Source organism: Dipodomys ordii, unplaced genomic scaffold, assembly GCF_000151885.1.
Source record: "Dipodomys ordii isolate 6190 unplaced genomic scaffold, Dord_2.0 Scaffold93, whole genome shotgun sequence".
Lineage (NCBI taxonomy): Eukaryota > Metazoa > Chordata > Mammalia > Rodentia > Heteromyidae > Dipodomys > Dipodomys ordii.
In genome coordinates this window covers 4,149,998-4,177,676 of record NW_012267309.1, presented here as the reverse complement: position 1 = coordinate 4,177,676, position 27,679 = coordinate 4,149,998, and the positions used below count along the sequence as shown (strand labels likewise).

The 27,679-nt window shown below is 42.7% G+C and overlaps 1 protein-coding gene across 1 annotated transcript in view; it reads left to right on the top strand.

Moving 5' to 3' along the window:
- Positions 1-27,679, top strand: part of Gldc (glycine dehydrogenase (decarboxylating)) — an 89,951-nt gene that overhangs the window by 5,681 nt on the left and 56,591 nt on the right. Inside the window, exon 3 of the mRNA XM_013026437.1 lies at positions 19,170-19,305. Coding sequence (XP_012881891.1) covers positions 19,170-19,305 — 136 coding nt within the window. The remainder of the gene's footprint in view (positions 1-19,169; positions 19,306-27,679) is intronic.

Here is a 27,679-nt window from a genome sequence, read left to right as displayed (position 1 = left end):
AAAAAAAACATTATTCACAGAACCAGGCAGAGTGGCTCAGTTCAAAACCCTATCAGTTTAATTCTAAGTATATAAGTTTTGTAACTTCCATCCCTCCCACTTGCCCCCGACCCCTCCCCAAAACAAACCCAGAAAGATTTATTTCATATCATGGGAACTTTGGCTCTGAATGGTACCATTAATAATGGTTTTAGCTTTTCAGTTTACATTTTCTGATGTTACATATTCATAACATTGGAAAGAACTTTATAAATAGTGGGAAAGTACTTGAGCAACCAAGCATACATGCTTAGCTGTGGCCTTGCCTAGCTGTGTAATGGTTTTAGTGAAGCCATCTCAAAGCAGCTAGATGGAACTAGACTGAACTAACTTGACAAAAGCTTCAGGGATTAAAGTTTACAGAAAATGGCACATTGCTTATCCTGGGCATGCTGTAGAAGAGAGAGGAGAAATAAAACCTGTAGTATTGCAGATTATTCAGCTAGAGCCAGAACTGAGGTGCTGAGCTGTCAGAATGCGATTTCCAATGGACTTGTGAGAACTGAATGTTCCCACACGCATTATTTTAGAACGTTTAATAAATGGTTAATGGAGGGCAGTGATCAGAGGGAGGGGACATTGTGTAATGCAGCTGTATATGGTCACTGTTACCCCAGTCACGTTAGGCACTCCCTGAACTGACCCCTAGTGCACTTGCCCATCAGCTCCCTGGAGTTCTAAGTCATGGCAAGACTCTCTTGGCCATTCCTGTCTTCCTCTAGGAATTACTTTTCAACTACATGGAAAGCAACTACTGAAATAAATGAACATTAACCAAATGAGAAAAAAGCCTTTTAATCTTGGCATAGCAGGAGTCATACTCTAATTATGGCAGAGGAGAGAGTAACTTTAGAATTGAGTAAAGGGAAGTCTTCAGGTATATCATGATTGGGATCTGTGGGCATGGGGGGGCTCTAGGCTTGGGAAGGTTTTAGGTATGGGAGATTGTACGTGTGGGGAAGCTGTAGGAGGTTTAACTAGAAGTGAAGCAAGTATCCAATGTGATTAGCTAGGTGGTGAATATTTACTTTTTTTATTTTTTGCCAGTCCTAGGGTTTGAACTCCAGGCCTGGACCCTGTCCCTGAGCTTCTTTTTGCTAAAGGCTAGCACTCTACATCTTGAACCACAACACCACTTCTGGCTTTTTCTGTTTATGTGGTACTGAGGAATAGAACCCAGGACTTCATGCGTGCTAAGCAAGCATCCTACCACTAAGCCACATTCCCAGCTGAATATTTACTTTTATTCTGGTTGGTCCTAATTTGGAAGTAGGACAAAAATTAGAAAAGCTATCAGCCATTTTTAGCCAGTTGTTAAAGAAATTATTGTTCAGTTTCCCACTTTATTAAGTTAGAATAGCACCCTGGTTTTCTGAAACGCTGACCCAGGAAGCAGGCTGGCTTCTTAGATTTTTTATTTTATGGAAGAAAACTTAAGTTTCCTAGACATTTTATGGATAACAGTTCCAGTGCATGTGTGTGTGTGTGTGTGTGTGTGTGTGTGTGTGTGTACGTGTGTACGTGTGTACGTGTACACACATGCATGCTGGACTTGTGTGTGTGTGTGTGTGTGTGTGTGTGTGTGTGTGTACGTGTGTACGTGTACACACATGCATGCTGGACTTGGGGCTTGAAGGAACTTAGAGCCTAGGCATTGTCTCTGAGCTTTTTTGGCTCAAGGCTAGTTCTCTACCACTTGAGCCACAGCTCCACTTTCTGCTTTTTTGGTGGCTAATTGGAAATAAGAGTGTCATGGACCTTGCTGCTTGAGCTGGCTTCAAACCAATCATCAGATCTCAGTCTTCTGGGTAGCTAGGATTACAGTTGTGAGCCACCAGTGCTGGCATTGTCATTAATTCTTATTAGGCTAATACCTGTTGATAAGAATAATATGTTATGACAGTCACCCTGTTGCCAAAATTGCAGCACCGAGAGGATACATGATTCATAAGCATTGTTCCCAGGAGTTTTCATCTTGCCTTTCTATCTATCTATCTATCTATCTATCTATCTATCTATCTATCTATCTTTCTTTCTATCTATCTGTCTATCTCATTGTCTCTCTTTGTCTACCTGTGCTGTTTATGTAACCCTGGGCCACCTCATTCACATTAGGTAAGCACTCTAATCCCTGAGGTATAACTTCAGCTCCTATTTTATCTCCTTAATATAAATTGAGTCTGAAGGTGAGAAAGTCCCAGGATTCATGAAAACTATGGATTAAAATTTTTGAGTGTTTAGAAGTGATGTGAAAGTGGGTAGAAAACAGATTTCTAAAACAGTAGCTGAAATATATTTCTTTTTTTATTTTGTATTTTGTGTTGGTTGTGGAGTTTGAACTGAGGACCTAGGCACTGTCCCTGAGCTCTTTTGCTCAAGGCTAGCTCTCTACCATTTTGAGCCTCAGCACCACTTCCAGTTTTTGAGTGGTTAATTGGAGGTAAGAGTCTCACGGGAACTTTTCTGGGCTGTCTTCAAACTACCATTTGCAGATCTCAGTTTCCCAGTTTCCCGAGTAGCTAAGATTATAGGCATGAGCCACCAGTACCCAGCATGTGCTATGATCTTGTTACAATCTTAGAATATTGCAGTCAGTCATTTGTGGCTATACAGGTTAAGGTGGAATTATATCCTAATCATAGTGAAGGGGCAATTTATTTATTTATTTATTTAGTCAGTTGTGGGGCTTGAACTCTGGGCTTGGGCGATATCTCTGTGCTCTTCAGCTCAAGGCGGGCACTCTGCTGCTTGAGCCATCTCATCACTTCTGGTTTTCTAGTGGCTAATTGGAGATAAGAGTCCCACGGACTTTTCTGCCCAGGCTGGCTTTGAACCATGAACTTCAGATCTCAGCCTCTTGAGTAGCTAGGATTACAGGTGTGAGCCACCAGCGCCCATCTGGGCAATACTTTAAAAGACATACTAAAATAAATTATAATAATTTTCTATTGGGCTGGGAATGTGGCTTAGTGGTAGAATGCTTGTCTAGCATCCATAAAGCCCTGTGTTTGATTCTTCAGCACTACATAAACAGAAAAAGCCAGAAGTGGTACTGTGGCTAGCCTTGAGCAAAAGATGATCAAGGATCTTGCCCATGTAATTGTAACCCCTCTGTACAGTATGTTCACAAAAAATAAAAATAAAAATTAAAAAAAAAGATGATCAAGGACAGTGCCTAAGCACTGAGTTAAGTCCATGACTGGCTAAAAAATAAATAAATAAACATAAATAATAATTTTCTTTTTTCTTTTATAATAAGAATATCAGATTAGAAGTCATAGTGTTTCTACAGTATAATTAAGTATATGTTGAGTATACTGAAATTAAAACAATTTAAATATTGAGTATATATTAAAATATTGAGTATAATTAAAATATTTTGAGTTTCCTTATTTTAACATAAAGGATATAGACATGTTTATATGGTAATAAGGGCCCAAACAGACCATGCTATTGAGACAAAGAACAGAACATATAACATTTTTCCCTCTTAAAAGATTTTAGGAGGTTGGGAAAGTGTCTTTGGTAGACTGCTTGCCTCACATGCATGAGGCCCTGGGCTCGATTCCTCAGCACCACATAAACAGAAAAACCGGAAGTGGCGCTATGGCTTGAGTGGTTGAGCACTAGTCTTGAGCAAATGAAGCTCAGGGACAGTGCCCAGGTCCTGAGTTCAAGCCTCAGCACTGGCCAAAAAAAAAAAAAAAAGATTTTAGGCCTTGCTCCATTGGTTTACACCTCTAATCCCAGCTACTCAGGAGGCAGAGAACTGAGGATCACAGTTTGAAGCCAGACCAGAAAGGAAAGTTGATGAGACTCTTGGTCTCTAGTTAACTGGAAGTGAGCAATGTGGCTTAAGTGGTAGTTTATAACCTTGAGCAAAAGTTTAAGGACAGCACCCAGAGTCTGAGTTCAAGCCTCCAAAACAGCAAACACACATGTACACACACAAAGATCTTAGCATTTATTCATATTCAGTGAAGGTATTTAATATAAATATATTGTTTACAACATCCCTTAACATTTTTAAATCATTCTTTTGGAAAAAGTGTTGTATAGTTTATTCCTTGCTACAGAAGAAATGATTGAAAATACAATGGCTTGAAATGATAATAAACATTTATTATTGTTAGTTTCTGTGGGCCAAGAATTACAATTCTGGTTGGATCTTGGTGAGCTCACATTCACACAATGGGCACTCTGCTAGGTTGGAGGACTCTTTCCCAGGTGGTTCATTCACACTGCCAGTAAGTTGATGATGGTGCTGCTAGGGAAGATAAGGCTGCCTAAGGATCCTTCCAACATACCAGCTGGTCTCCCCCAGAGCTGGGATTCAAGGAGACAGCAATCCAGGCAGAAGCTATTCTTTGCATACCTAACCTTGGAAGTCCGTAGCACACATTTAACCATATTCTCTTTGAGTCCATCACTGAATCTGGTCTGTATCCAAGGGTAGGAAACTAGTTTTACCTTGTTAAGGAAGAGTAGATATTACAAAGTATTGTTTTTGTTTTTGTTTTATTGTCATCGCTCGTGGGGCTGGAACTGTGGGCCTGGGCAGTGGCCTTGAGCTGAAGAGCTCTACTACTTGAGCCACAGTACCACTTCTGGTTTTCTGGTGGTTAATTGGAGATCTGAGTCTCATGGACTTTCCTACCCCAGCTGGCTTTGAAGTGCAATCCTCAGATTCTCAGCCTCCTGAGTAGCTAGGATTACAGGCTTGAGCCACCAGCACTCTGCTACAAAATGTATTTTTAAATATACTTTTTTTTTATTATAGTACTTTTAGGCTTACAGAAAATTTGAGCAGAATGTGCAGAAATTTCCTATACTTCCTCCCCCCCACCCCCCACGGGTGTAACCTCCTCCTGGATCAACATCCCCCATCAGAATGATAACTTATTATAGGTGATGGAACTAGTATATCAGTTTCGCTCTCAAGTCTATTGTTTACATTAGGGCTCTTGTCTTTACACATTCTATGGGTTGGGACAATTGTATAATGCTCTATGTCTACTAGGGTAGCATGCAGAATAGTTTCACTGCCTTAAAAATCCACTAGCCTGATTCTGGTGGCTTGTGTTTATAATTCTAGCTACTCAGAAGGCTGAGATCTGGAGGACTGTGGGTTAAAACTAGCTCTGGCAGAGAGAGTTCTTGAGACTCCATCTCCAAAAATAACCAGTGAAATGCCAGACTGGAAGCATAATTCAGGTATTAGAGTGCCAGCCACAATCAAGAGTATGAGGCCTGAATTCAAGCACTGACACCAGCACACACACACACATACACACAAATCTGTAGATGCGGGCACTGGTGACTCAGCCTGTGATCCTAACTACTCAGGAGGCTTAGATCTGGAGGTTCAACACCAGCTGGAGACAAGAACTCCAAAGTAAGCAGCAAAAAGCAAGGCTGTAGGCCTGGCCCACATGGTAAGACACCATTACACATAGTGAACATAGTAAGCATGAGACCATGAGTTTAAGCCTTGAATTAAACAAATTTCTTTTCTTTTTTTTTTTTTTTGGATCCAGTCATGGGACCTGAACTCTGGGCCTGGGCGCTGTCCCTCAGCTCTTCAGCTCAAGGCTAGCGCTCTACCACTTGAGCCACAGTGCCACTTTTGGTTTTTTTCTTTTTGCTTATGTGGTGCTGAGGAATCGAGCCCAGAGCCTCTGGCATGCAAGGCAAGCGCTCTACCACTGAGCCACCTTCCCAGCCCCTCCTGTTGAACTTACAATGAATTTAGTGTAACTTCTAAACATCAGAGCTATAAAAGTAAAATCATATCTTTACAATAAAAATATATAAAGTAAAATCAGTTATACTGCATTGTACGTCCAGTGTTATTCTAGAAGATTATGAAGGAAGGTACATAGAACCAGACTACTCATTGATTTGGGTTTTGAGTTGATATTTCCTATTATCTTTGTTACAAGTGGGTTGTTGAGATAAGATTACCAACTCTGCTTTTACAGCTTCCTCCATCTGCTTCTACTCCTTATTTATTGACAATCTTCTATGGCAGATACTGCTTTAGAGCACTGGGTGTGCAAGAGTCCGGAGCTAAAAGGTAACAGAGATAGGAATCTTTACTATGGATTATACCCACTAAGAGGATACTTCCGGAATGGTTCTATGATTCCACACATGGGATGGCTGCTTTGGCTGTGCTTATGGCATCAACTGAGGGATAGAATGAGAATCTGTGGAGTGGTGAATAGATGGTGTGAATTGACATTGAAGTTGCAGAAAGATATTGAAAACAGAATATGAGACCACTATCCAGAGGCTGCATCATTAAGAGTTTTTCCCTTCTGTGTCATGGGGAGATTTTGAAAGTTATAAGAAGGGTCAGGCATCATCAGTGGCTCATGTCTGTAATCCTAGCTATTCAAGAGGCTGAGATCTGAGGATGGAGGTTCAAAGCCACCCAGGTAGAAAATTCCCCTAGTCTCTTATCTCCAATTAACCACCAAAATCAGAAGTGGAGCTGTGGTTCCAGTGGTAGAGCACTAGCCTTGAACAAGAATGCTCCAGGGTCAGTACCCAGGCCCTGAGTTCAAGTTCCCAACTTGCTCAAAGGAAAAGATATGATTCAGTCTTTTCTTTTCTTTCTTTCTTTTTTTTTTTGTTGGTCATGGGCTGAACTCTGGACCTGGCTGTGCTGTCCCTGAGCTCTTCAGCTCAAGACAAGAGCTCTACCACTTGAGCCACAGTGCCATTTCTGGTTTTCTGGTGATTAATTGGAGAAAAAAGTCTCACGAATTTTCTTTCTTTTTTTGGGGGGGGGGTTGGTCGTGGGGCTTGAACTCTGGGCCTGGGCGCTGTCCCTCAGCTCTTCAGCTCAAGGCTAGCGCTCTACCACTTGAGCCACAGCGCCACTTCAGGCTTTTTTCTTTTTGTTTATGTGGTGCTGAGGACTCGAATCCAGGGCCTCAGGCATGCAAGGCAAGCGCTCTACCACTGAGCCACCTTCCCAGCCCTCATGAATTTTCTTGCTTGGTCTGGCTTCAAACTGCAATCCTCATATCTTAGCCTCCTGAGTAGCTAGGATTACAGATATGAGCCACGGGTGCCTGGCTGATTCAGTCTTTTTTGCAAATCAGAAGCAAAGAAACCATCTGCAAGATTGTTGTGAGGATTTAGAAATGATTAATTAACTGTATGCTAGTTTAGTTCCACCAGGAAGTAGATAGCAAAGAATGAGATACACAGGAATTTATTGGAGGTGGGAGTAGGAGCCTGCAAAACTAATGCAGGTCTGACCTCCATGGAAGGGCAAAGATGGAAGTAAGATTGATCATGATTCTGAGTTTGGGAGTTCTTGAGCTACACCTGCCCCTCTGAACTGTCCTCTGTCTTGTAAGACTGCAAGTTGATCCGTTTTTCTTCTGGATATAGTCTGTGGCTCAGGCTGGCCCGTGGAAGTATGCTTCTGCTATAGATATGGGTGGTCCCCAGGAGGCAGCAGGTGAGGCTGTCAGCCCATTTCTAGGCTATAGTGACAGTGACATCACTAACAGAGTACAGGAGAAGGTGAGGTCCTGGAGAAAGGGGAGAGAACAAAGCCTCCTTAAGCAGAATTGGGTTTGAGGTAAGGAACCTGCACTTGGTAAGTGAAGCAAGAGTTGGAGGTTGAGTCTGGAGCTCAGGAGAGAGATGAGAGGATGCCACAGATTCAGTGAGACTCGGGGGTGAATTTCTAAGGAGTGACCATTTCCTAGGCATGGAGAGTGGGGAAAGAAGAAAGAAGCCAGGATGATAAGGAAATAGGCATGTAGACAATGGAGAAGAGCAATCTGAGGTAAAGTCATAAGAGTCAGAAAGGCATTGTCAGCCATGAACAAGCCCACTGCTATATTCTGGATTTTTCTTAGCTACAAGAGGGGGAAAATCTACATAAGGACCTTCTGAGGTAGGAGGAGTTGAGAAACTGCCTATTGATAATCTCTTCATGAGAAGCAGGAAGGGTGAGAATGAGCCATCCTCAGAAGAATTTCAGAACTATATATTATGCAAATCTGGGTGGTGAAAACAGAGGCCCGTCTTCACAGAGTACTGGCTGGGATTAAATGGATGGATGTGTAAGGCTTGTGATGTCAGGGTCTCCTCTTCTTGGCATCATTTTAGTTATCTGGGAGCAAGAACAGAGAAATGCAGTGATTGAGTTCAGCTGTGGCTGAGGATGGCAAAATCAAGTGCCAAGGACTTCAAGGTCCACTAGTCAGTTCAGGTCAGCTAGCCAATTCAGGTCATCTGGGTTCAGAGAAGTGGGGCAGGTAGCCCCAGCCACATTGTGCTTAGAGGCTTAATGACCAGTTTCTTGAGACCAGTAGCAGGGACTTGAGTTGCTACTGAGTGACTCAGGTGCTTTGGGGCAAGGACTACACAGCAAGATGGCTATTACTTATAGTTAGTCTATGCTCTGAATTCTTTATGTTCTCTTCCACCCACTTAGCAACTATCCCTTGTTTTATATGCATTAAAGTATTGGATGACATTATTCATATGATCTCATTTTGACCACACTTCAGGTATTTTCCATTTATTCATTCATTTATATTAGCAGATATTAGTTTTAGAAGGAGTGGTTCATTGTAACGTATCTATACACATATACAGTGTATCCTGATCAACACCACCTCCAGTGTTACTCTCTCCATCCTACTCTCTCTTTCTCCTTTTCCTTCTCCTCCTTCTTCTCCTTTTCCTTCTCCTCCTTCTCTTTCTCCTTCCCCTCCTTCTTCTCCTCCTTCTCCTCCTTCCTTCCTTCCTTCCCCCTTCCTTCCTTCCTTCCTTCCTTCCTTCCTTCCTTCCTTCCTTCCTTCCGTCCTTCTTTCCTTCCTTCCTTTTTTGGCCAGTCCTGGGGTTTGAACTCAGGGCCTAGGCACTGTCCCTGAGCTTCTTTTGCTCAAGGTGAGCACTCCACCACTTGAGCCACAGTGCCACTTCTGGCTTTTTCTGTTTATGTGTTACTGACTAATTGAACCCAGGGCTTCATGAATACTAGGCAAGCGCTCTACTACTAAGCCACATTCCCAGCTTCCTACTCTCCCCTTCTTAAAACAATTCCAACAGACTTCTTTGTTCTGTTTTGATACATTCAAGAAAATGTAACCTACCTGAACCAAATTCATCTTCATTCTACTTCCCCCTGTTACTTGCCCCCCAACAAAGTCTTGTTCCTGCAACGTCTTCTCTGCTTTAGCATCTTTCATTGGAACTCCTTTATACTGTTTGTTTTATTAAGCTCAGATATTTTTTTACGGAAAAAAAAAAACACCCAAGAACTTTGTAGGAAAGATTTTTAGTGCCTGTTGAACATGAGCAGTTAATAAAACAAAATTTTGCCAGGCACTGGTGGCTCATGCCTATAATCCTAGCTACTGGAGGCTGAGATCAGCCAGCCTGAACAGGAAAGTCTAAGAGACTCTCATCTCCAGTTAACCACCAGAAAACTAGGAGTGATGCTGTGGCTCAAGCCTTAGCCTTGAGTGAAAAAGCTTAAGGCCAGTGCTCAGGCCCATTGCCTGAGTTCAAGCCCCACAATTGACACATAAACAAACAAGTTAAAAAAAATCTCTGAAAACCTGCAATTATGCTAGGTACTATTATTTCACGAACTAACTCAATAGTAGCAAGTTATCATTTATGAATGTTCCCTAAAGTTTTTGCTTTAGAAACGTGGTTGAAACAAATGGGCAAATAATGTATTAACATCTCATTATGGTTTCTATAATGGATGAGTTATTAAGAATATTGGGCTATCTGTATTTGAGAACCTAGGTGAATGTTCATGACAATATTGATTCTCCTGTATTTCTGAGCACCTACTATGTGCTTAGGATCCCACTATGGCCTGCGTACAAAGACACTATAATTTACTTGATGAGAGTCTGGATTGAACTACAAATTTCTCCCTTTGATTTATCTATTGATGTATAAAAAATTATCTTTCTTTCAAGGTGTTTGAGTTAGACTCTTAGAACATATTCTTCCCTTTTTGTTCTTGTTCTTCAGTCCATAACAATGTACCCATAAGGCATCAAAGAGAACAAACAAATCCTCCACTGATTCTCATTTCAATCTAATCACTTGGCCTGATTAGTTACATAGGTCATTTGGTGTGTCACACAAAGATTGTGAATTGCAAGGTTTCGCTGTATGTTTCTTAACAAACATTTATAGATTAAGTGATGAGAGGACAGAAAGGAGTATGGGTGAGCCAATCCATGGAAAAAAATAATAGCCTGTTCTGTCAACCCCTCTTCCCTGCTGTGATCACTCTTCTAGTGATCCTACAGCTGGTGGGGTCTTGAAGCTGTGTCTTTTGAGTGAGAAGGGTAGACTGCAAGGATGGCTTGATCACATGTAGACAAGGGTGCAAGGAACCATTAGAAAAAGAATATGCTACAGCTCCTGGAGCTGAAGGAAGTAGAGGTGCCCTGAGAGGAATCTAGCCCCTATGAGTCATAGGGGTCTAAGTCAGCTAGCCCATTTATTGGCTGGGCAAGAAGGCAAGGAGAATCCTGACAGGACTAGTGTGAGAGGAGACATAACCCCAGGTCAGTTCTGCATGATGCCACTGCCCTGGCCACATTCTCCTGTAGTCTCCAAAGGTCTTCATTCTAAACTCTGCAGCATATGGTTTGCCTTGCTTTCCATGATAAACAAATTCTGTGATTGAATATATTTTGGTAAAACACTCCTCTGCTCAGAAGAAACATGGGCTAGGTAAATGGACTTAAGCCAAGTGGTTATGTGGTTAGTAAAAGGATGTTACAAATTATTAGTAGATGTGAAGGAAAGCTTAAGCATTAGGAGGCTGTTTATACCCCAGTTTGGGTTTCTACCCAAGTTGTTCTTGTTGTTGTTGGTGGTGGTGGTGGTTGTGGGCTTGAACTGAGAGCCCTGTCCCTGGCTTCTTTTTGTTCAAGGCTAACTTGAGCCACAGAACCACTTCTGGCTTTTTCTGAGTGGTTTATTGGAGGTGAGTCTCCTGGACTTTTCTGCCTGGGCTGGCTCAAACCATGATCCTCAGATCACAGCCTCCTGAGTAGCTGGGATTACAGGCATGAGCCACTGGCAAAAAAAAAAAAAAAAATTTCACATATACTGTCCCACATAATCATGATTAAAACCCCACCCTGTCCCTTGGTTGGGTTTGAAGCCCAGGATCTTCAAGTTGGCAAGAAAACTCTGCCAAGGCCATCTCTCTGTCCTCACATTTGGGCCCAGCTTTCCTCTTCTTCCCTGGCAGAGAAAGGCCTTTCTTAAACTGATGACACTGTCTGGACAAACTCAAATATGAGTGTGTTGGTTTCAGACCTGATGATTTCCTTGAAGACCTTTTCCTAGTGTCTTGCCAAGTACACAGAAGGAGGCTCTGACACTGGCTAGTGGCTGCCCTGAGCAAGAATATGGTACGCTAGGCTTGACAGGGTCTTTAATTTTGCTGTGAATAATATAGGCACATGGTTTAAAACTCAAAAGCATCAAAAGATATATGGGAAAAAGCAAAAGTCCTTTCACTCATAACCTTGACTTTTTTGGATTCATTCTACATATGCTGTATTCAATACAAGCATATATATGCAGTTACATATATATATATATATATATATAAATATATTTATATATGTAAACATATGCATAATGTATGTATATCATATACATAGGTATATGTTTACATCTTTCAAAAATAAAAACAATAGCATAATATAGACACTGCGTAGAACCTTAGGTGTAACATTTTGATATGCAAAGGAAGGATATATTTTTCCATATAATTGTGAAGTGTGGAATAATAGGTTAAGGGCGGGAAACTGAATGTGTATGTTTAGATGTGTCATATACTTTGCCTTATGTAGTCTGCCCATCCATTTCAGTGACATTTGCCCAGTTCTTATGCACATTAACATGTGGGAAATCAAGACCTAGCTCTAAAGTGGGCACTGGTGGCTCACACCTATAATCCTGGTTACTCAGGAGGCTGAGAGCTGAGCATTGTGGCTCAAAGCCAGCCTGGGCAGGAAAGTCAGTGAGGCTCTTTTTTTTGTCAGTGGTGGGGCTTGAACTCTGGGCCTAGGCACTGTCCCTCAGCTCAAGGTAAGTGTCCTACCATTTGAGCCACATTGCCACTTCCAGTTTTCTGAGTGGTTTATTGGAGATGAGTCTCACGGAGTTTCCTGCCCAGGCTGACTTTGAACCATGATCCTCAGATCTCAGCCTCCTGAGTAGCTAGGATTACAGGCATGAGCCACCAATAATACCCTCTGTGAGACTCTTGTGAGACTCTTGAATCTACCATTAACCAACAAAAGCTGGAAGTAGAGCTTCCAAGTGGCTATAGTGGTAGAGAGCTAGTCTTGGATGAAAAAGCTCAGTCACAGCACCCAACCCTGAGTTCAAGCCTCATGACACACACACACACACACACACACACACACACACACACACACACACACACACACCACTAGCTCTAGCAATGAGTCAAGTATGTTATACCTAAATTAACTTATTCTGTTAGAAGTCATTTGTTTGGTGTGGTTTTTGGTGCACAGTTCTTTTTTTTCTTTTTTTTTGTTGGTCATGGGGCTTGATTTCTGGGCCTGGGCATTGTCCCTCAGCTCAGCTCTTCAGCTCAAAGCTAGCTCTCTACCACTTGAGGCACAGTGCCACTTCCAGCTTTTTCTGCTTATGTGCTGAGGAATTGAACCCAGGGCCTCATGCATGCAAGGTACGCACTCTACCACCAAGCCACCTTCCCAGCCCTTGTGCACAGTTCTTGACATTGGTGCACAGTGGCAAGCAAGTTGCTGTTAGAAAGACTTTTCTGTGGAATGACAGTGAGCAAGGAAGCGATTCTCCTGAGTTCTGAGAAGCAGGAGCAGTCTCACCTGTGATTTTTGAGCATTGCTGAGAAGCCACTGAATTCTGTTCTTGAAAAATCAGGACCAAGGCATTATGCAATGCTTGGCGATGGGAATAAACAAAGTCTGAAGCAGATGTCTGAACTTACTGCTTAGGTTCCTGAAGGATTGCTTGAATTCTGCCATTGGCTGAGAGTTCAGCATTTGGTCACTCTGCCTGGCTAAAGGCAGGCACCTGGAATGTAAGAGTTTCTCTGCAAGTGGTTCTTAATGGATGCCTCTATTCTCCATCTCATTTCCCTTCTTGAGCAGTTTCAGTGTAGTTCACACAGAAATTAGGCTTGTATGTAGGAGCAAACCGAGCTGAGTAGAGTTGTAAGGAAAAGTAGGAGGAATGTGCGTGCACTGCCGTGAGGTTGGCCCTGGGGGAAATCTTATCTTCTTCCTTGTGTCCATACCGTTTCCTTGTACTGCTGCCCAGGTGTGGGATGACACAATTGCCTCTTTATGATGCTTCTCATACTAGGAAGGAGGAAAAAAGCTCCACTGTAGAACTAAGGACCCATGCTATTTTCTCTAGAAAGGGAATTATTTCCCAAGGCATATGTGAAGGGACAGTGCTGGGCATTGCATGCCTTGGTGCTTTTAGACTCACTTGTGCTCCAAAACTTGGATTTAGACACTAGATTCTGCTAAGTCCAATTTCAGCATATAGGCTCCGATTGTGGGCTTCTCCCTTGCCTCTCCTTTCTGCCCATTACTCTCGACATCATTTATGACAATAGTAAACCTGGAGTTCCTAAATATATGTATTAGATGTTCTGTAGATTTGGTCAAAATGTGATTTCATGAGTGCAACCAGTGAGCAATCATTTCAAACAATTCAAACACTAAGCGGTGTAGGGTTTTTGTTTGTTTTGTTTTGTTTTTGTCTATTGGGCTTGAACTCTGGGCCTGGGCGCTATCCCTGAGGTCTTCAGCTCGAGACAAGAGCTCTACCACGTGAGCCACAGCGCCACTTCCAGTTTTCTGGTGGTTAATTGGAGATAAGAGTTTCACACTTTCCTGCCTGGGCTGGCTTTGAACTTCAGTCCTCAGATCTCAGCCTCCTGAGTAGCCAGCATTATAGATGTGAGCCACTGGCTCCTGGTAAGGCCTTTTTTTTGCCCGTCTTGGGCCTGAACGCTGGGCCTGGGCCCTGTCCCTCAGCTCCTTAGCTCAAGGCTAACGCTCTACCACTTGAGCCACAGCTCCACTTGTGGCTTTTTCTGCTGAGGAATCGAACCAAGGACCTCATACATGCAAGGCAAGAACTCTACCACTGAGCCACCTTCCCAGCCCAAGGCCTCAAATTTTTTTGGGGGGTGGTGGTGGAGGGTCTGGTCGTGGGCATGAACTCAGCCTGGGCACTGTCCCTCAGGTCTTTAGCTCAAGGCTAGTGCGCTACCACTTGAGCCACAGGGCAACTTCCGGCGTTTTCTGCTTATGTGGTGCTGAGGAATCGAAACAAGGGCCTCATGCATACAAGGCAAGTGCTCTACCACTGAGCCACCTTCCCAGCCCAGACCTCAGATTTTTATCACAGTACTTTAGCTTAACTCTTTGTTCATCATGTTACAGACCATTATGGCTTTTATATGGGGAGTTTGGTCATGGTAAGCAATAGACAAACAAGTGGGAGAGTCTGCTCACACCATTTACACTTTAGGAATTGTGATCAGGTACTTAATTCTATTCCTGATGGCTCAAATGTCTAGTAGCTTGATACATAGGTGCTAACTCATTCTGTTTTATATATGTATGCATGTATGTATGTGTGTGTGTGTGTGTGTGTGTATACTGGTACAGGGACAGGGTGCTATCTCTTATTTTCTCTCCAAGCTGGCTTTTTTGCTCCAATTTTATCACTTGAACTATATCTCTACTTCCAGATTTTGCTCATTAATTGGAGATAGGAGTCTCCTTTCCTTGTTCCAGCTCTCTCTGAACTTCAATCCTCAGATTTTTGCCACTTGAGCAGCTAGGATTAGAGATGTGAGCCACTAGGATCTGGCTCAGATCAGAACTCTTTTCAGATTCTAACCTTGAGCTCCATGGCTTCTGTTCATCTCCCCGACCTCCTGAATTTGAGTCCTTGAAGTGCATTCTCCAGATAATTCGACCTAATAAGGAGGCCCCATGTGTTCTTATTGGACAGGGAAGTGGTAAGATACTATTGTATGGAAAGAATCTTCTGGGTTTAACTATGAAAACTGCACATCTAAATAATCCTTTGGTCTCTTACTGATTTTATTTATTATTATTATTGTTATTATTTTTGTTGGTCATGGGGCTTGAACTCTGGGCCTGCGGGCTGTCCCTCAGCTCTTCAGGTCAAGGCTAACACCCTACTACTTGAGCCACAGCGCCACTTCCAGCTTTTTCTGCTTATGTGGTGCTGAGGGATTGAACCCAGGGCCTCATGCATGTGAGGCAAGCACTCTACCACTGAGCCAACTTCCCAGTCCCCTGATTTTATTTTAACTACCTATTATCATCTCAGATGCCACTATATTATGTTTCCCTAGGCATAAAGCCAGTTTAACATTAGCTTGAGTTGGTTATTTCCACCCAACCAGTAGTAGAACTTGACTGTAAGACTCCATTCCCTTCGGTGTCTTAAGCCATGAGAATGAATGAGCAACACTCAGGGTGCTAATTGCCTGACATCTGAGCCAGAGAGAATCTGGGGAGGGAGGGGAAGTGATACCACTCTACACATAGATTTACAGTGCCTTCACAAAGCACAGCAAAGTTGGCTCCATTTTGGAGCTCTGAAGGAGAATCTGTTCCATGGCTCTCACCAAGCAATGAATCCTTGCTGGCAATCCTTTGTTTGTAGATAGATGCATCATTAAAATCTCTGCTTCTGTTACAACATGCATTCTCTTAGGTAGTGTGTATGTAAGTCCAAACTTCCTCTTCTTTTTTCTTTTTCTTTTTCTCTTTGGTCAGCTGTGGGACTTGAACTCAGTCGGGCCTGTGTGCTGTCCTTGAGCTCTTTTGCTCAAGGCTACTACCACTCTCCCACTTTGAGCCAGGATTTTGAACCATAATTCTCAGATCTCAGCTAGGATTACAGGCATGAGCCACCAGTGTCCCGCTCCTCTTCTTCATAAGGCCAGCAGTCACTGGATTGGGGATGATTCCAATTCAGTATGGTCACATTTAAACTCGATTGTGTCAGGAAGTCTTGACTTCCAAATATGGTTACATTTACAATACTGATGAGTGAGACTTCATTGCACCACTTTGGGGGACAGGATGCAACTGAAAACACTCCTCTTGCCCATCTCCTTCCTAGATGGTTGTGCTGGCCCTTGGCTGTCTTCCTGTTCTGCATCTCTCTTCTGTGATCCCTCTACAACACTTGAACAATCTTCATGTAATGTACAAAGAGTCATTATTTTCCTTCTAGAAAATATTCTTATGATATCTAAAGGCTGAACTACTGATTGACAGGCAAGCCCCTTCACAGACTGTCCTCATTTGAGAGCTGGACCCTTTGTCCCAATAGCATAATAGGTACCAGGGACCTGTTCCTCTTATACAGGATCTTAATTGAAGCTTGCCTGGCCTGCCAGGCACTGCTAATTAATTTCCTTTCCTACTGAGCTTGTGAATCATTCTGCTTCTAAGAAGATTGTTTCGGAAAGTTGATTAGATTTCTTGTGCAGTTATTCCTGCAGTTATCCTTGCCTGCTTCCTCAGATGTTGACTTTTTAGATTTCTATTTATTTCATAAACTCACTGAAGAAGGCAATAGAGACATTTTTTGGTCAGCCATGGGGCTTGACCTCAGGACCTGGGTTCTGTCCCTAAGCTCTTTTTGCTCAATGTTAGAGTTCTACCACTTTGAGACACAGCTACACTCTCAGTTTTCTGGTGGTTGGTTAGACTTTCTTGCCCAGTCTGGCTTTGAACCAGGATCCTCAGATCCCAGCCTCCTATGTAGATAGGATTACACATGTGAGTCACCAGCACCTGGCTAGAGACTTTTCATTAAATCCATCTACTGTGGCAGAATGACACATTGCTTATGAATTTACTTACTATACACATGTGTGGAGTAAGGATGAGTATATCTGTGGGCATAGACAGTGTTTTCATTGAGGATAAAGAACAATTGTTTTTTATGGATGTTGGTACTTGAACTTAAACTCAGGGCCTGTGCTTTTGCTTGGCTTTTTCAATCAAGGCTGTCACTCTTCTACTTGAGCCACACCTCCAGTTCTAGCCTTTTTTGTATTGGTTAATTGAAGATAAGAGTCTGTCAGCCTGGGCTGGCTTCAAACCTGGATCCTCTAATCTCTGCTTCCTGAGTAGCTAGAATTTCAGGTGTGAGCTACTGTTGCCCAACTGATATTTATAATTCTTATTATTTTATAATTTTTTTTTTGCCAGTCCTGGGCCTTGAATTCAGGGCCTGGGCTCTGTCCCTGACTCTCTCTACTTAAGGCTAGTGCTCAACCATTTGAACCACAGCATCACTTCTAGCTTTTTTCTGTTTCTGTGGTACTGAGGAATGGAACCCACAGCTTCATGCATGCTAGGCAAGCACTAAGCCACATTCCCAGCCTTATATTATACTTTATTAACTAAGTGCCTTGACGGGAATGCTGGTTCAGATGTTTTTATTATAACAGATGTTTTATGTTGTTGAGTAATTTCTGTTTGTTTGTTTGAACTCAGGGCATCAAACTTGCAGGCACATGAGCCATGCTTTCAGCCCTTTTTTGCACTAGTTGTTGTTATTATTGTTGCTGTTGTTGTTGTTGGCTTAGACGTTGTCTCTGAGCTTTTTAGCTCAAGGCAAGTGCTCTACCACTTGAGCCACAGCGCCACTTCTGGTTTTCTGGTGGTTAATTGGAGATAAGAGTCTCATAGACTTCCCTGACTGGGCTGGCTTTGAACCATGATCCTCAGATCTCAGCCTCCTGAGAAGTAGGATTACAGGTATGAGCCACCAGCACCTGGAAGGGGTCTTGTCTGCTGTCCAGGTGGTCACTTGGACTGTGATTTATGTATTTTAAGTTTCCTGTTTTATCTGGAATGCCAAGTATGTACACAGTGCTCAGCTTCTTCTATAGATAGAGACAGAGGCTCACCAAACTTTGCTGCCCAGGCTGTCCTGGAACCATAACCTTCTTCTTCATAGCCTTCCACGAAGCTGGGAAGTCAAGTGCACGCCACTGTGCCAGCTATGTGTTGAAAAGGGAATCTCACAAACTCTCTTTTATTGGTCAGAGCCTTCAAACCACAGTCCTCAGCCTCTTAAGTAGTTAGGCCTAGGCACATGATCCACTGGCTGGGTGATTTTTTTTTTGGGGGGGGGGAGTCTGGTCGTGGGGCCCGAACTCTGGGCCTGGGTGCTGTCCCTCAGCTCTTCAGCTCAAGGCTAGCACTCTACCACTTGAGCCACAGCGCCACTTCCGGCTTTTTTTTTCTTTCTGCTTATGTGGTGCTGAGGAATCGAACTCAGGGCCTCGTGCATACAAGGGAAGGGTTCTACCAATGAGCTACCTTCCCAGCCCGGTGATTTTATTTTTTAAGTTAGCCCTTTCAGTGACCCAAAGGGAAAGTTTCTGATGCAGCAGAACAATAACAGAAAATATAGGTTATGTGGGATATAACACTACAATTTTGGGAACCTTCAGGTAGTAAAAGGAAATGTAAAAGAGAAAATATGATTTACTTGAGAACGAGATAAAAATCCTATTTAGAGTAAATATAAACTGAAATGAAAAGGGAACGGAAGAAATGTGTAATAAGGCAAGTGGTTAAAAAAGAGTAAAAAACAAAAAATTCTTAGGAATTAAATGCTATTTAAAGATTTTTTTCCCCACCTAGATCACCACATGTAGCACATAGTGTTGATTGGATTGATAATTACATTTCCCTCAAATATTCAAACAAAGGTTTTTGTTTGTTTTTTTTTTCTTCCTTTTTGCCAGTCCTGGGGCTTGAACTCAAGGCCTGTGCACTGTCCGTGAGCTTCTTTTGCTCAAGGCTAGCACTGCCACTTAGCTACAGCTCCACTTCCAGCTTTTTCTGTTTATATGGTTACTGAGGAATTGAGCCCAGGACTTTATGCATGCTAGACAAGCACTCTTACCACTAAACTACATACCCAGGCAAAAATCAGTGTTTTAGATTCTAATCAGAGCTCCTTCGGTGGTGTTTTCTCTCTAACATTTCTCTCTCTCCAATCAGGTGAAAATGAAATCCTTGCAACTCTCCATGCTATTTCAAGCCAAAACCAGATCTGGAGATCGTATATCGGCATGGGCTATTATAACTGCTCAGTGCCACAAACCATTTTGCGGAACTTGCTGGAGAATTCAGGATGGTAATGTATTTGCTGATTAGAGAACAGAAATACCAGGATCCTTCACCATATGTCTCAGAACTTACACAGTGATACTCAGCCCCACTGATGTCACTATGCTCCAGGGACCTGGCTGGGAAAAAAAAACGTCCTTACTCAAGTGTTGAGGAAATTGAGCCTTCTTCCCACCGTAGCTATATAAAACCTAGAATTCTAAGTTGTTGGTGCTGATGATTACGTCCTCTCTATGGCTGAATCTCTATGCTGCCTTTCTGTGGGATGTCAAATCTGTAGGTAGAGAGACTTTCAGTTTTGGAGATCCTGAGGTTTCAGGCTATGTCTGAGTTTGGAGTTATTTTAGTGAGTCAGTGTAGGAGGGTGGGAGAGAGTGTCAATCCTTTGTCCTTTTCATTGACCTTAAGATGACAGATAACACATCCTCCCTTCCCTAATACTTCAGGGTTCACAACCCACTGAAAATGAAGAGACAAGCATGTAAAATAAATGGACATCATAATACATACCAGCTTTATTATAACACTTGGGGCTCTTAAAAAGATAAGGCCCTGAGCTGTGCATGCTCCATTGATCTTGTCTTCCAATCAGATAATTGAGCGAGTGTGCATATGCATGCGCATTGTTTCCTGTTGTCTGTGTCCTCTGTGCACACCAGGTCCACGCTAATTGCATATAACTGAATCATTTCTCCTATAATTAAGGAAAAACCCCAAGTCTACTACCATACTGGTTTGATTTTTCTGTTGCTGTGCTACATGTCATAAAGAATCAAATAGAGGTGCATACCCCACCATCAAACAGGAAAACACTGTGGCCATCCCTCCATAGGCTGGGGCTATGGCTCCAATGGTGACTGAAGGCAGATGTGTCCATTGGGAAAGAATGTTTTATGGAAGAATTTTCTTTCCCTCTTTTTTTGGATTAGTGCCATTTTTCATATACGAGAATATTTAAATCGAAACTTTTTTTTTTCTTTTTCTTTTTTTTTGGGTCCGGTCATGGGGCCTGAACTCTGGGCCTGGTGCTGTCCCTCAGCTCTTCAGCTCAAGGCTAGCGCTCTACCACTTGAGCCACAGTGCCACTTCCAGCTTTTTTCTTTTTGCTTATGTGGTGCTGAGGAATCGAACCCAGGGCCTCTGGCATGCAAGGCATGCGCTCCACCACTGAGCCACCTTCCCAGCCCAATCGAAACTATTTTAAATGATGTCTTAGTCTGCAAAAGAAGAGGTCTTATTTGGGAACACTAGAATGTACTTATTTCCAGTATAGCAATGAAAAAAGGGGAAAGGTAATGTCTTCAGTGGTTTGTAGTTGTTGTTTTAAAGACGGGAGCTGGTGGCCCACGCCTATAATCCTAGCTACTCAGGAGGCTGAGATCTGAGGATCAAGGCTCAAAGCCAGCCCTGGCTAGAAAGTCTGGGAGACTCTTATCTTCAATAAACCATCAGAAAACTGGAAGTGGTGCTGTCAAGTGGTGGAGTGCTAGCCTTGAGCTGAAGAGCTGAGGGACAGCGCCCAGGCCCAGAGTTTAAGCCCCTGGACCAACAACAACAACAAAAAAAAAATGAATAAAGTTAGTGTTTAAGGGTAACTTAAATTTCAAGCTAAGACTTTTTTTTTTTTTTTGCATAAGTAGTCTTTAATGGGCTCACACCAGGAATCTGTGGATCTTAAGAACATCTATGAACTTGTTAATTTTCTTAATTCTTTCTGCCTGCTTCCACAGTCTCATAAGGGGTTTCTTCTTCCAGTAGTGGGAACTTTTTTTTTTAATAAGGATAGAGTGAATGGTTGCTTCTGCAATTCATAAGTTGGTAGCAAAAATTCAGAGATTGTGTTTCAGTTTAACACACATAAAAAGCAACTTTTAGTTAATTGAACATCATGCAACTTATCAATAGGAACATTTTTTGAGGGGGGGTCGGTCGTGGGGCTTAAACTCTGGGCCTGGGTACTGTCCCTGAGCTTTTCAACTTAAGGCAAACACTCTACCAATTGAGCCACAGTGCCACTTCTGGTTTTCTGGTGGTTTATTAGAGATAAGGGTCTCACAGACTTTCCTGCCAAGGCTGGTTTTGAACCATGATCCTCAGAGCTCAGCCTCCTAAGTAGTTAGGATTATAGGCATAAGCCACCAGTGCCTGGCTAGTATTTATTTTTGTAATGGTACTGGGCATGAATTCAGGGTCTGAGCACTGTCCTTTAGCTTTTTCTCTCAAGGCTGGTGCTCTGCTATTAGAGCTACAACTCTACTTCAGCATTTTGGTGGCTGATTAGAGATAAGGTCTCATGGACTTTCTGGCCAGGCTGGCTTGGAACTGTGATCTTTAGATCCTGAGTGGCTAGGATTACAGGCATGAGTCACTGGTGCCCAATTTTTTGTTCTTAATTTTTGTTAATTTTTGTTGTTGTTGTTGTTGGTCGTGGGGCCTGAACTCTGGGCCTGGGCACTGTCCCTCAGCTCTTCAGCTGTAGACTAGTGCTCTACCACTTGAGCCTTAGCCCTACTTCCAGCTTTTTCTGCTTATGTGGGGCTGAGGAATTGAACTGAGGGTCTCATGCATGCAAGGCAAGCACTCTACCACTGAGCCACCTTCCCAGCCCCAAGTTTATGTTTTTATTATCTTTAAATCGTACAAAAGGATTTCAATTCAACATGTCAATTTATGAGTATAACACATCTAGTACATGTTCCAAATAAACAAACCTGGAGACTTTGATAAATAAACATTTTGACCTTTTGTCTTTTTCTGAAAGTGTACCTATGCTTCTGGATGAAAGAGCCCTGTCCTAGATGAAGTTATTCATGTCACATCTTTGTAGGAACAGATCTAGTAGTACCCCACATCTGCCTTATCATCCTAAGGGAGGATGACATAGGTGCTTTCAATTAAAGTTTTGTTTTGTTTTTGCCAGTCCTGGTGATTGAACTCAGGGCCTGGGCATTGATTTTCCCTTTCACTCAAAGCTAGCATTTGAGCCACTGTGCCACTTCCGGCTTGTCTGTTTATGTGGTACTGAGGAATTGAACCCTGGGCTTCATGCATGCTAGGCAAGCACTCTACCACTAAGCCACCTTCCCAGCCCTCAATAAAAGTTTTAATACGTTCAACTTTTTAATCAATAAGATACCAGGACAATAGAGCCATGAAAAAGGGAATTTTTCTTCTTTTGGAAATATATGAGTGAATACGCTTGCACTGTGGCGAGTTCCCTTTTTGTTTCAGTAGTGGTAAAAGTTTGAATGGGAAAGTCCAACATTGATTTCAAAAGCAAATGGACTGTCTCTCTTCTCCCTTAAAAAAGAAAATAATAAAAACAGCCTTTGATGTTCATGAATGGGCTGCAGCATTCCCGCTGTCTGAGTGCTGGCCTGGGGCCTTGGCTCTTGGTGGTCATAAAGAATGGTCTCCATATTGCTCTCTGGCTGTAAGTGCTTTGTTCAATTTGTGTTCATTTACTTTAGAAAGAGCCAGCATTTTGGGAGTGAGACTGTCTTCCTTTTTCAGTCTTTGTGGTTTTTTTGGGGTACATTTTGAATATTGTTTTGTTTCATTCTCTGAAATCTGATCTGAACCCAAGACAGAGAGAGAGAGAGGCTGTACTCTGCCACTGCTGATAGGGAGAGAAGGCTGAACACACGTGGGTGGTAGACCCCACATTATCAGCCTTCTGAATGGTTTCCATAGCAATGGAGCCAACAAATTCCGGTGACGTGACAGGAAAATAAATGGGCCACATAGCCTCGAAAGAATACAAACATTTGGGCTTAAAACAGGAAACTTATACCACGTCTAGAATTTGTGTCATGGGCTTTACTGTTCCAAGTTTTTAACTGCTGATAGCACCAGTAATTAATACCAGAACATATGCAATTTTGTTGTGGCTTTCTGTTTTGTATAATTTTGGCAATGAGATTAAAATAAGAGAATCTCATGAATGTTCTCTTGTAACCCTCCCCCAATTCTTTCCCAATTTCAAAAGTCGCAAACAAAAGGATATGATGATTAGTTTGGAAAAATGGTCACTACCATGTTGTATATATCAGCATCCTATTTGAGCAAAACTAAAAACTTGATTAGATATGCAGGTTCTCTCTCTTTCTCTCTCTCCCACACACACACAAACAAACATGGCTTTAAACATGATCTTTTGATCTCAGCCTCTTGATTAACTAAAATTATAAGTGTGAGTCACCAGTACCCAGTCCACAGTTTTCTTTATCTTTACTTTGTTTCTTTCTTTTCTTCCTTTCTTTCTCTGTCCATCCTTCCCTCCCTCCTTCCTTCTTTCTCTCTTTCTCTTTCCCTTCCTTCCCTCCCACCCTCCCCCTTCTTCTTCCCCTTCCCCTTTCTTTCTCCTTTCCCTTCCCTCCCCCCCCTTTCCTTTTTCCTTCCCTCCCTTTCCTTCTCCCTCCCTCCCACCGTCCTTCCCTCCTTTCCTTCCTTCCTCTAAGTGCTGGTTCTTCAGTTTGAACTCTGGGCCTAAGCACATCCCTGAGCTTCTTTTTTGCTCAAGGATAGCGCTCTAGTACTTGAGCCACAGCACCACTTTCTGCTTTTCTAGTGGTTAATTAAGAGCCTTACAGACTTACCTGCCTGGGCTCACTGGAACCATGATCCTCCGATGTCAGCCTCCTGAGTAGCTAGGGATGAAGGCATAAGCCACTGTCACCTAATTCACAGTTTTCTTTTTTGGTCGGTCATGGGGCTTGAACTCTGGGCCTGGGTGCTGTCCCTCAGCTATTCAGCTCAAAGATAGTGCTCTACCACTTGAGCCACAGCGCCACTTCCGGTTTTCTGGTAGTTAACTGGGGATAAGAATCTCACGGACTTTACTGTCCAGGCTGGCTTTGATTTGTGATCCTCACATCTCAGCCTCCTGAATCGCTTTCTTCATGACAATGATCTTACATAAATGAGGCAAACTTGTAAGCATAGTGACAAGCTCCCCTGGAATCAGCGTTGTCTTCAGGCCTGAGGATGACTCATCAATGTGAGACTCATAGATCATTGCTTAGGAACATTAATGTTTGTTTATTTTCATAGAGTTAAAAAAACAACAACAACAAAAGCTGGGCACCAGTGACTCACGCCTGTAATCCTAGCTACTCAGAAGGCTGAGATCTGAGAATCACCAGCCTGTGCAGCAAAGTCTGTGAACTTTTATCTCCAGTAAATCACTCAGAAAACGAGAAATGGCGCTGTGGTTCACATAGTAGAGTGTTTGCCTTGAGCTGTAGAGCTGAGGGACAGCACCCAGGCCCAGAGTTCAAACTCCACCTAACATACACACATAAAAGAAAACAACAAACCCAGTAGACTACAGGGGAAAAAATAAAAGGAGGGAATCATAGGCTTGTCATTTTGTAAAAGAACACTTTTAAAGCTCTTTACCTTCTTTTTTGGCTAGTTCTGAGGGTTAAAGTTTGGGCCTGGGCGCTGTGCCAGAGTTTTTGTGCTCAAGGCTAGTGCTCTACCACTTGAGCTACATGTCCTCTTCCAGCATTTTTTCTTTGGGTAGATTTTTTATTTGTTTTGCTTCCCATCCCCCACCCCACCCCTTCTTTTTGGTAGTTTTCCGTAGAGATGAGAGTCTCCCTGACTTTCCTGCCCTGGCTGGCTTCAAAGTGTAATCCTCAGATCTCAGCCCTTCTGAGTAGCTAGGGTTAGAGTCATGAGCCACTGGCATCTAGCTTTATCTTTTTTTGGGGTCTATCTGTCCGTTGTGGGGCTTGAATTCAGGGCCTGGGTACTGTCCTTAAATTTTTAAACTTAAGGGTAGCACTCTACCACTTTTGAGCCACAGGTCTACTTCCAGTTTTCTGGTGATTAATTGGAGATAAGAATCTCATGGACTTTCTTGCCCAGGCTGGCTTCAAACTATAATTTTCAGATCTCAGCCTCCTGAATAGTTGTATTATAGGCATGAGTCACCAGTGCCTGGCTGCTTTTTACCTTTAACAGTGATAATTAACAACCTGACCTTAGGGTTATAAAGGGTTTCATATAGGCAGGAAGATTGGACAAAAGAGGAAAATAATAAATTGAACAGCTGGGAAGTGGCGCTGTGGCTCAAGTGGTAGAGTGATAGCCTTGAGCTGAAGAGCTGAGGGATAGCGCCCAGGTCCAGAGTTCAGGCCCCACAGTCCACACACAAAATAAATAAATAAATTAAACAGCTGATATTGCAAGGATAGTAATCTCAGTTGTAAATTACTGTCTTCATTAAATTCAGGGCTCTTTCCTGTGGGATGGGGAACCAACAGAGATATTTGCGCAGGAGTCAGATATACACAAATGTATTTGCAACTACTAGGTTATTTGTGTTTTGGGTTTTTTTTGTTGGTCCTGGGGCTTGAACTCTGGGCCTGGGCACTGTTCCACAGCTCTTCAACTCAAGACTAGTGTTCTACCACTTGAACCACAGTGCCACTTCCATCTTTTTCTGTTTATGCTAAGGAATTGAACCCAGGGCCTCATGCATGCAAGGCAAGCACTCTACCACTGATCTACCTTCCCAGCCCCAAGGTTATTTGTATTTTAAGTACTGTGCCAAGACTGAAAAAAAGTGGATATAGATACAGATACCATCTGAATGTGTGTGTGTGTGTGTGTGTGTGTGTGTGCGTGTGTGTGCGTGTGTGTGTTGGTATTGGGGCTTAAACTCAAGGCCTCACACTTGCTTAGCTTTTTTTTTTTTTTTTTGTCGTAGGGCTTGAACTCTGGGCCTGGGTCCTGTCCCTCAGCTCTTCAGCTCAAGGTTAGAGCTCTACCACTTGAGCCACAGCACCACTTCTGGTTTTTCTGGTGGTTTATTGGAGATAAGAGTTTCATGGACTTTTCTGGGCAGGCCTTGAACCGTGATCCTCAGATCTCTTTCTGAGTAGCTAGGATTCCAGGTGTGAGCCACTGGTGCTCAGCTTTTGCTTAGCTTTTTGACTTGAATGGCACTCTACTACTAAGCCACACCTCCACCTTCAGCTTTTTGCTATTTAGTAGCTTTTTGCTATTTAGTTGGAAGTAATTCTCTCAGATTGCTTCAAACTATGATTCTCAGATATCATCCTTTGAATAGTTAGGGTTTACAGGTATGAGTCACTAGCAACCTGACCTGAGTTCTTTTGGAAGAAAGCTTCTCCTTGTTTGTTCTAGATCTAACTGTTAACCATTCCTATTTATCAGATAAGCTAGCTACTATGTGCCTGTACACATACCTCTGTGTGTGTCTGTCCATCTGTCTGCCTGTCTGCCTGTCTGTTACATATGAAATGATGGTTCTGAGCCAAATGAAAGCTTCCCGTTAGGCAGGTATTCCAACCATATGGCAAGAATAATGTCACATCTGTTCATGGTGGCAAGCCATGTGAAGGTCTTGTGTGGTTTGAGATCACGCCTGCCTGCTGTCTCTGCCTTTGTATGACCCCATTTCTGTTCACCCTTCCTCTTTAGTTGTGTACATCATGTATTGTGTACCTCATTCATTCCAGTTCACCACCCACTTAGAATCTGGCATACTCTCTGTTGCTAAGCTGGACTGTTCAATGAATTCGCTGAAGCAAAAATTTATTCTGTCTTTATATGTGTGTGTGTGTGTGTGTATGCGCGTGTGTGTGTATGTATGTGACACACACCAATAAATATTATAAGAAATTATTTCAATGATGACATTGTTCTGCTTGCTAGTGCATCTTCCCACCATACTTCTTCATCAAGGAACTTAAAATATTAATTTCAAAGCTGTCAAAAAGAAAAAAGCAGGGATGAATGGAAGGAGATTTGCATATTGAATAATTAGGTATTTTGATGTTTTATTATTGAGAGCTATTGAAAAGGATTTTTTTGTTTAGAGGAAAGGTAATAGGAGCCAGGTGCTAGTGGCTCACACCTGTAATCCTAGCTACTCAAGAGGCTGAGATCTGAGGATTGCGGTTCAAAGCCAGCCCGGGCAGGAAAGTCTGTGACACTCTTTTTTTTTTTTTTTTTTGGGTCCGGTCGTGGGGCCTGAACTCTGGGCCTGGGCACTGTCCCTCAGCTCTTCAGCTCAAGGCTAGCACTCTACCAGTTGAGCCACAGCGCCACTTCCGGCTTTTTTCTTTTTTGCTTATGTGGTGCTGAGGAATCAAACCCAGGGTCTCAGGCGTGCAAGACAAGCGTTCTACCCACTGAGCCACCTTCCCAGCCCGTCTGTGACACTCTTATCTCCAATAAACCACCAGAAAACCAGAAGTGCATTGTATCTCAAGTGGTGGAGCGCTCATCTTGAGCTGAAGAGCTCAGGGACAGTGCTCAGGACCAGAGTTCAAGCCCCACAAGTGACCAAAAAAAAAAAAAAAAGAAAGATAATAGGTAAAATTCCTGTTTATAATATCATATAG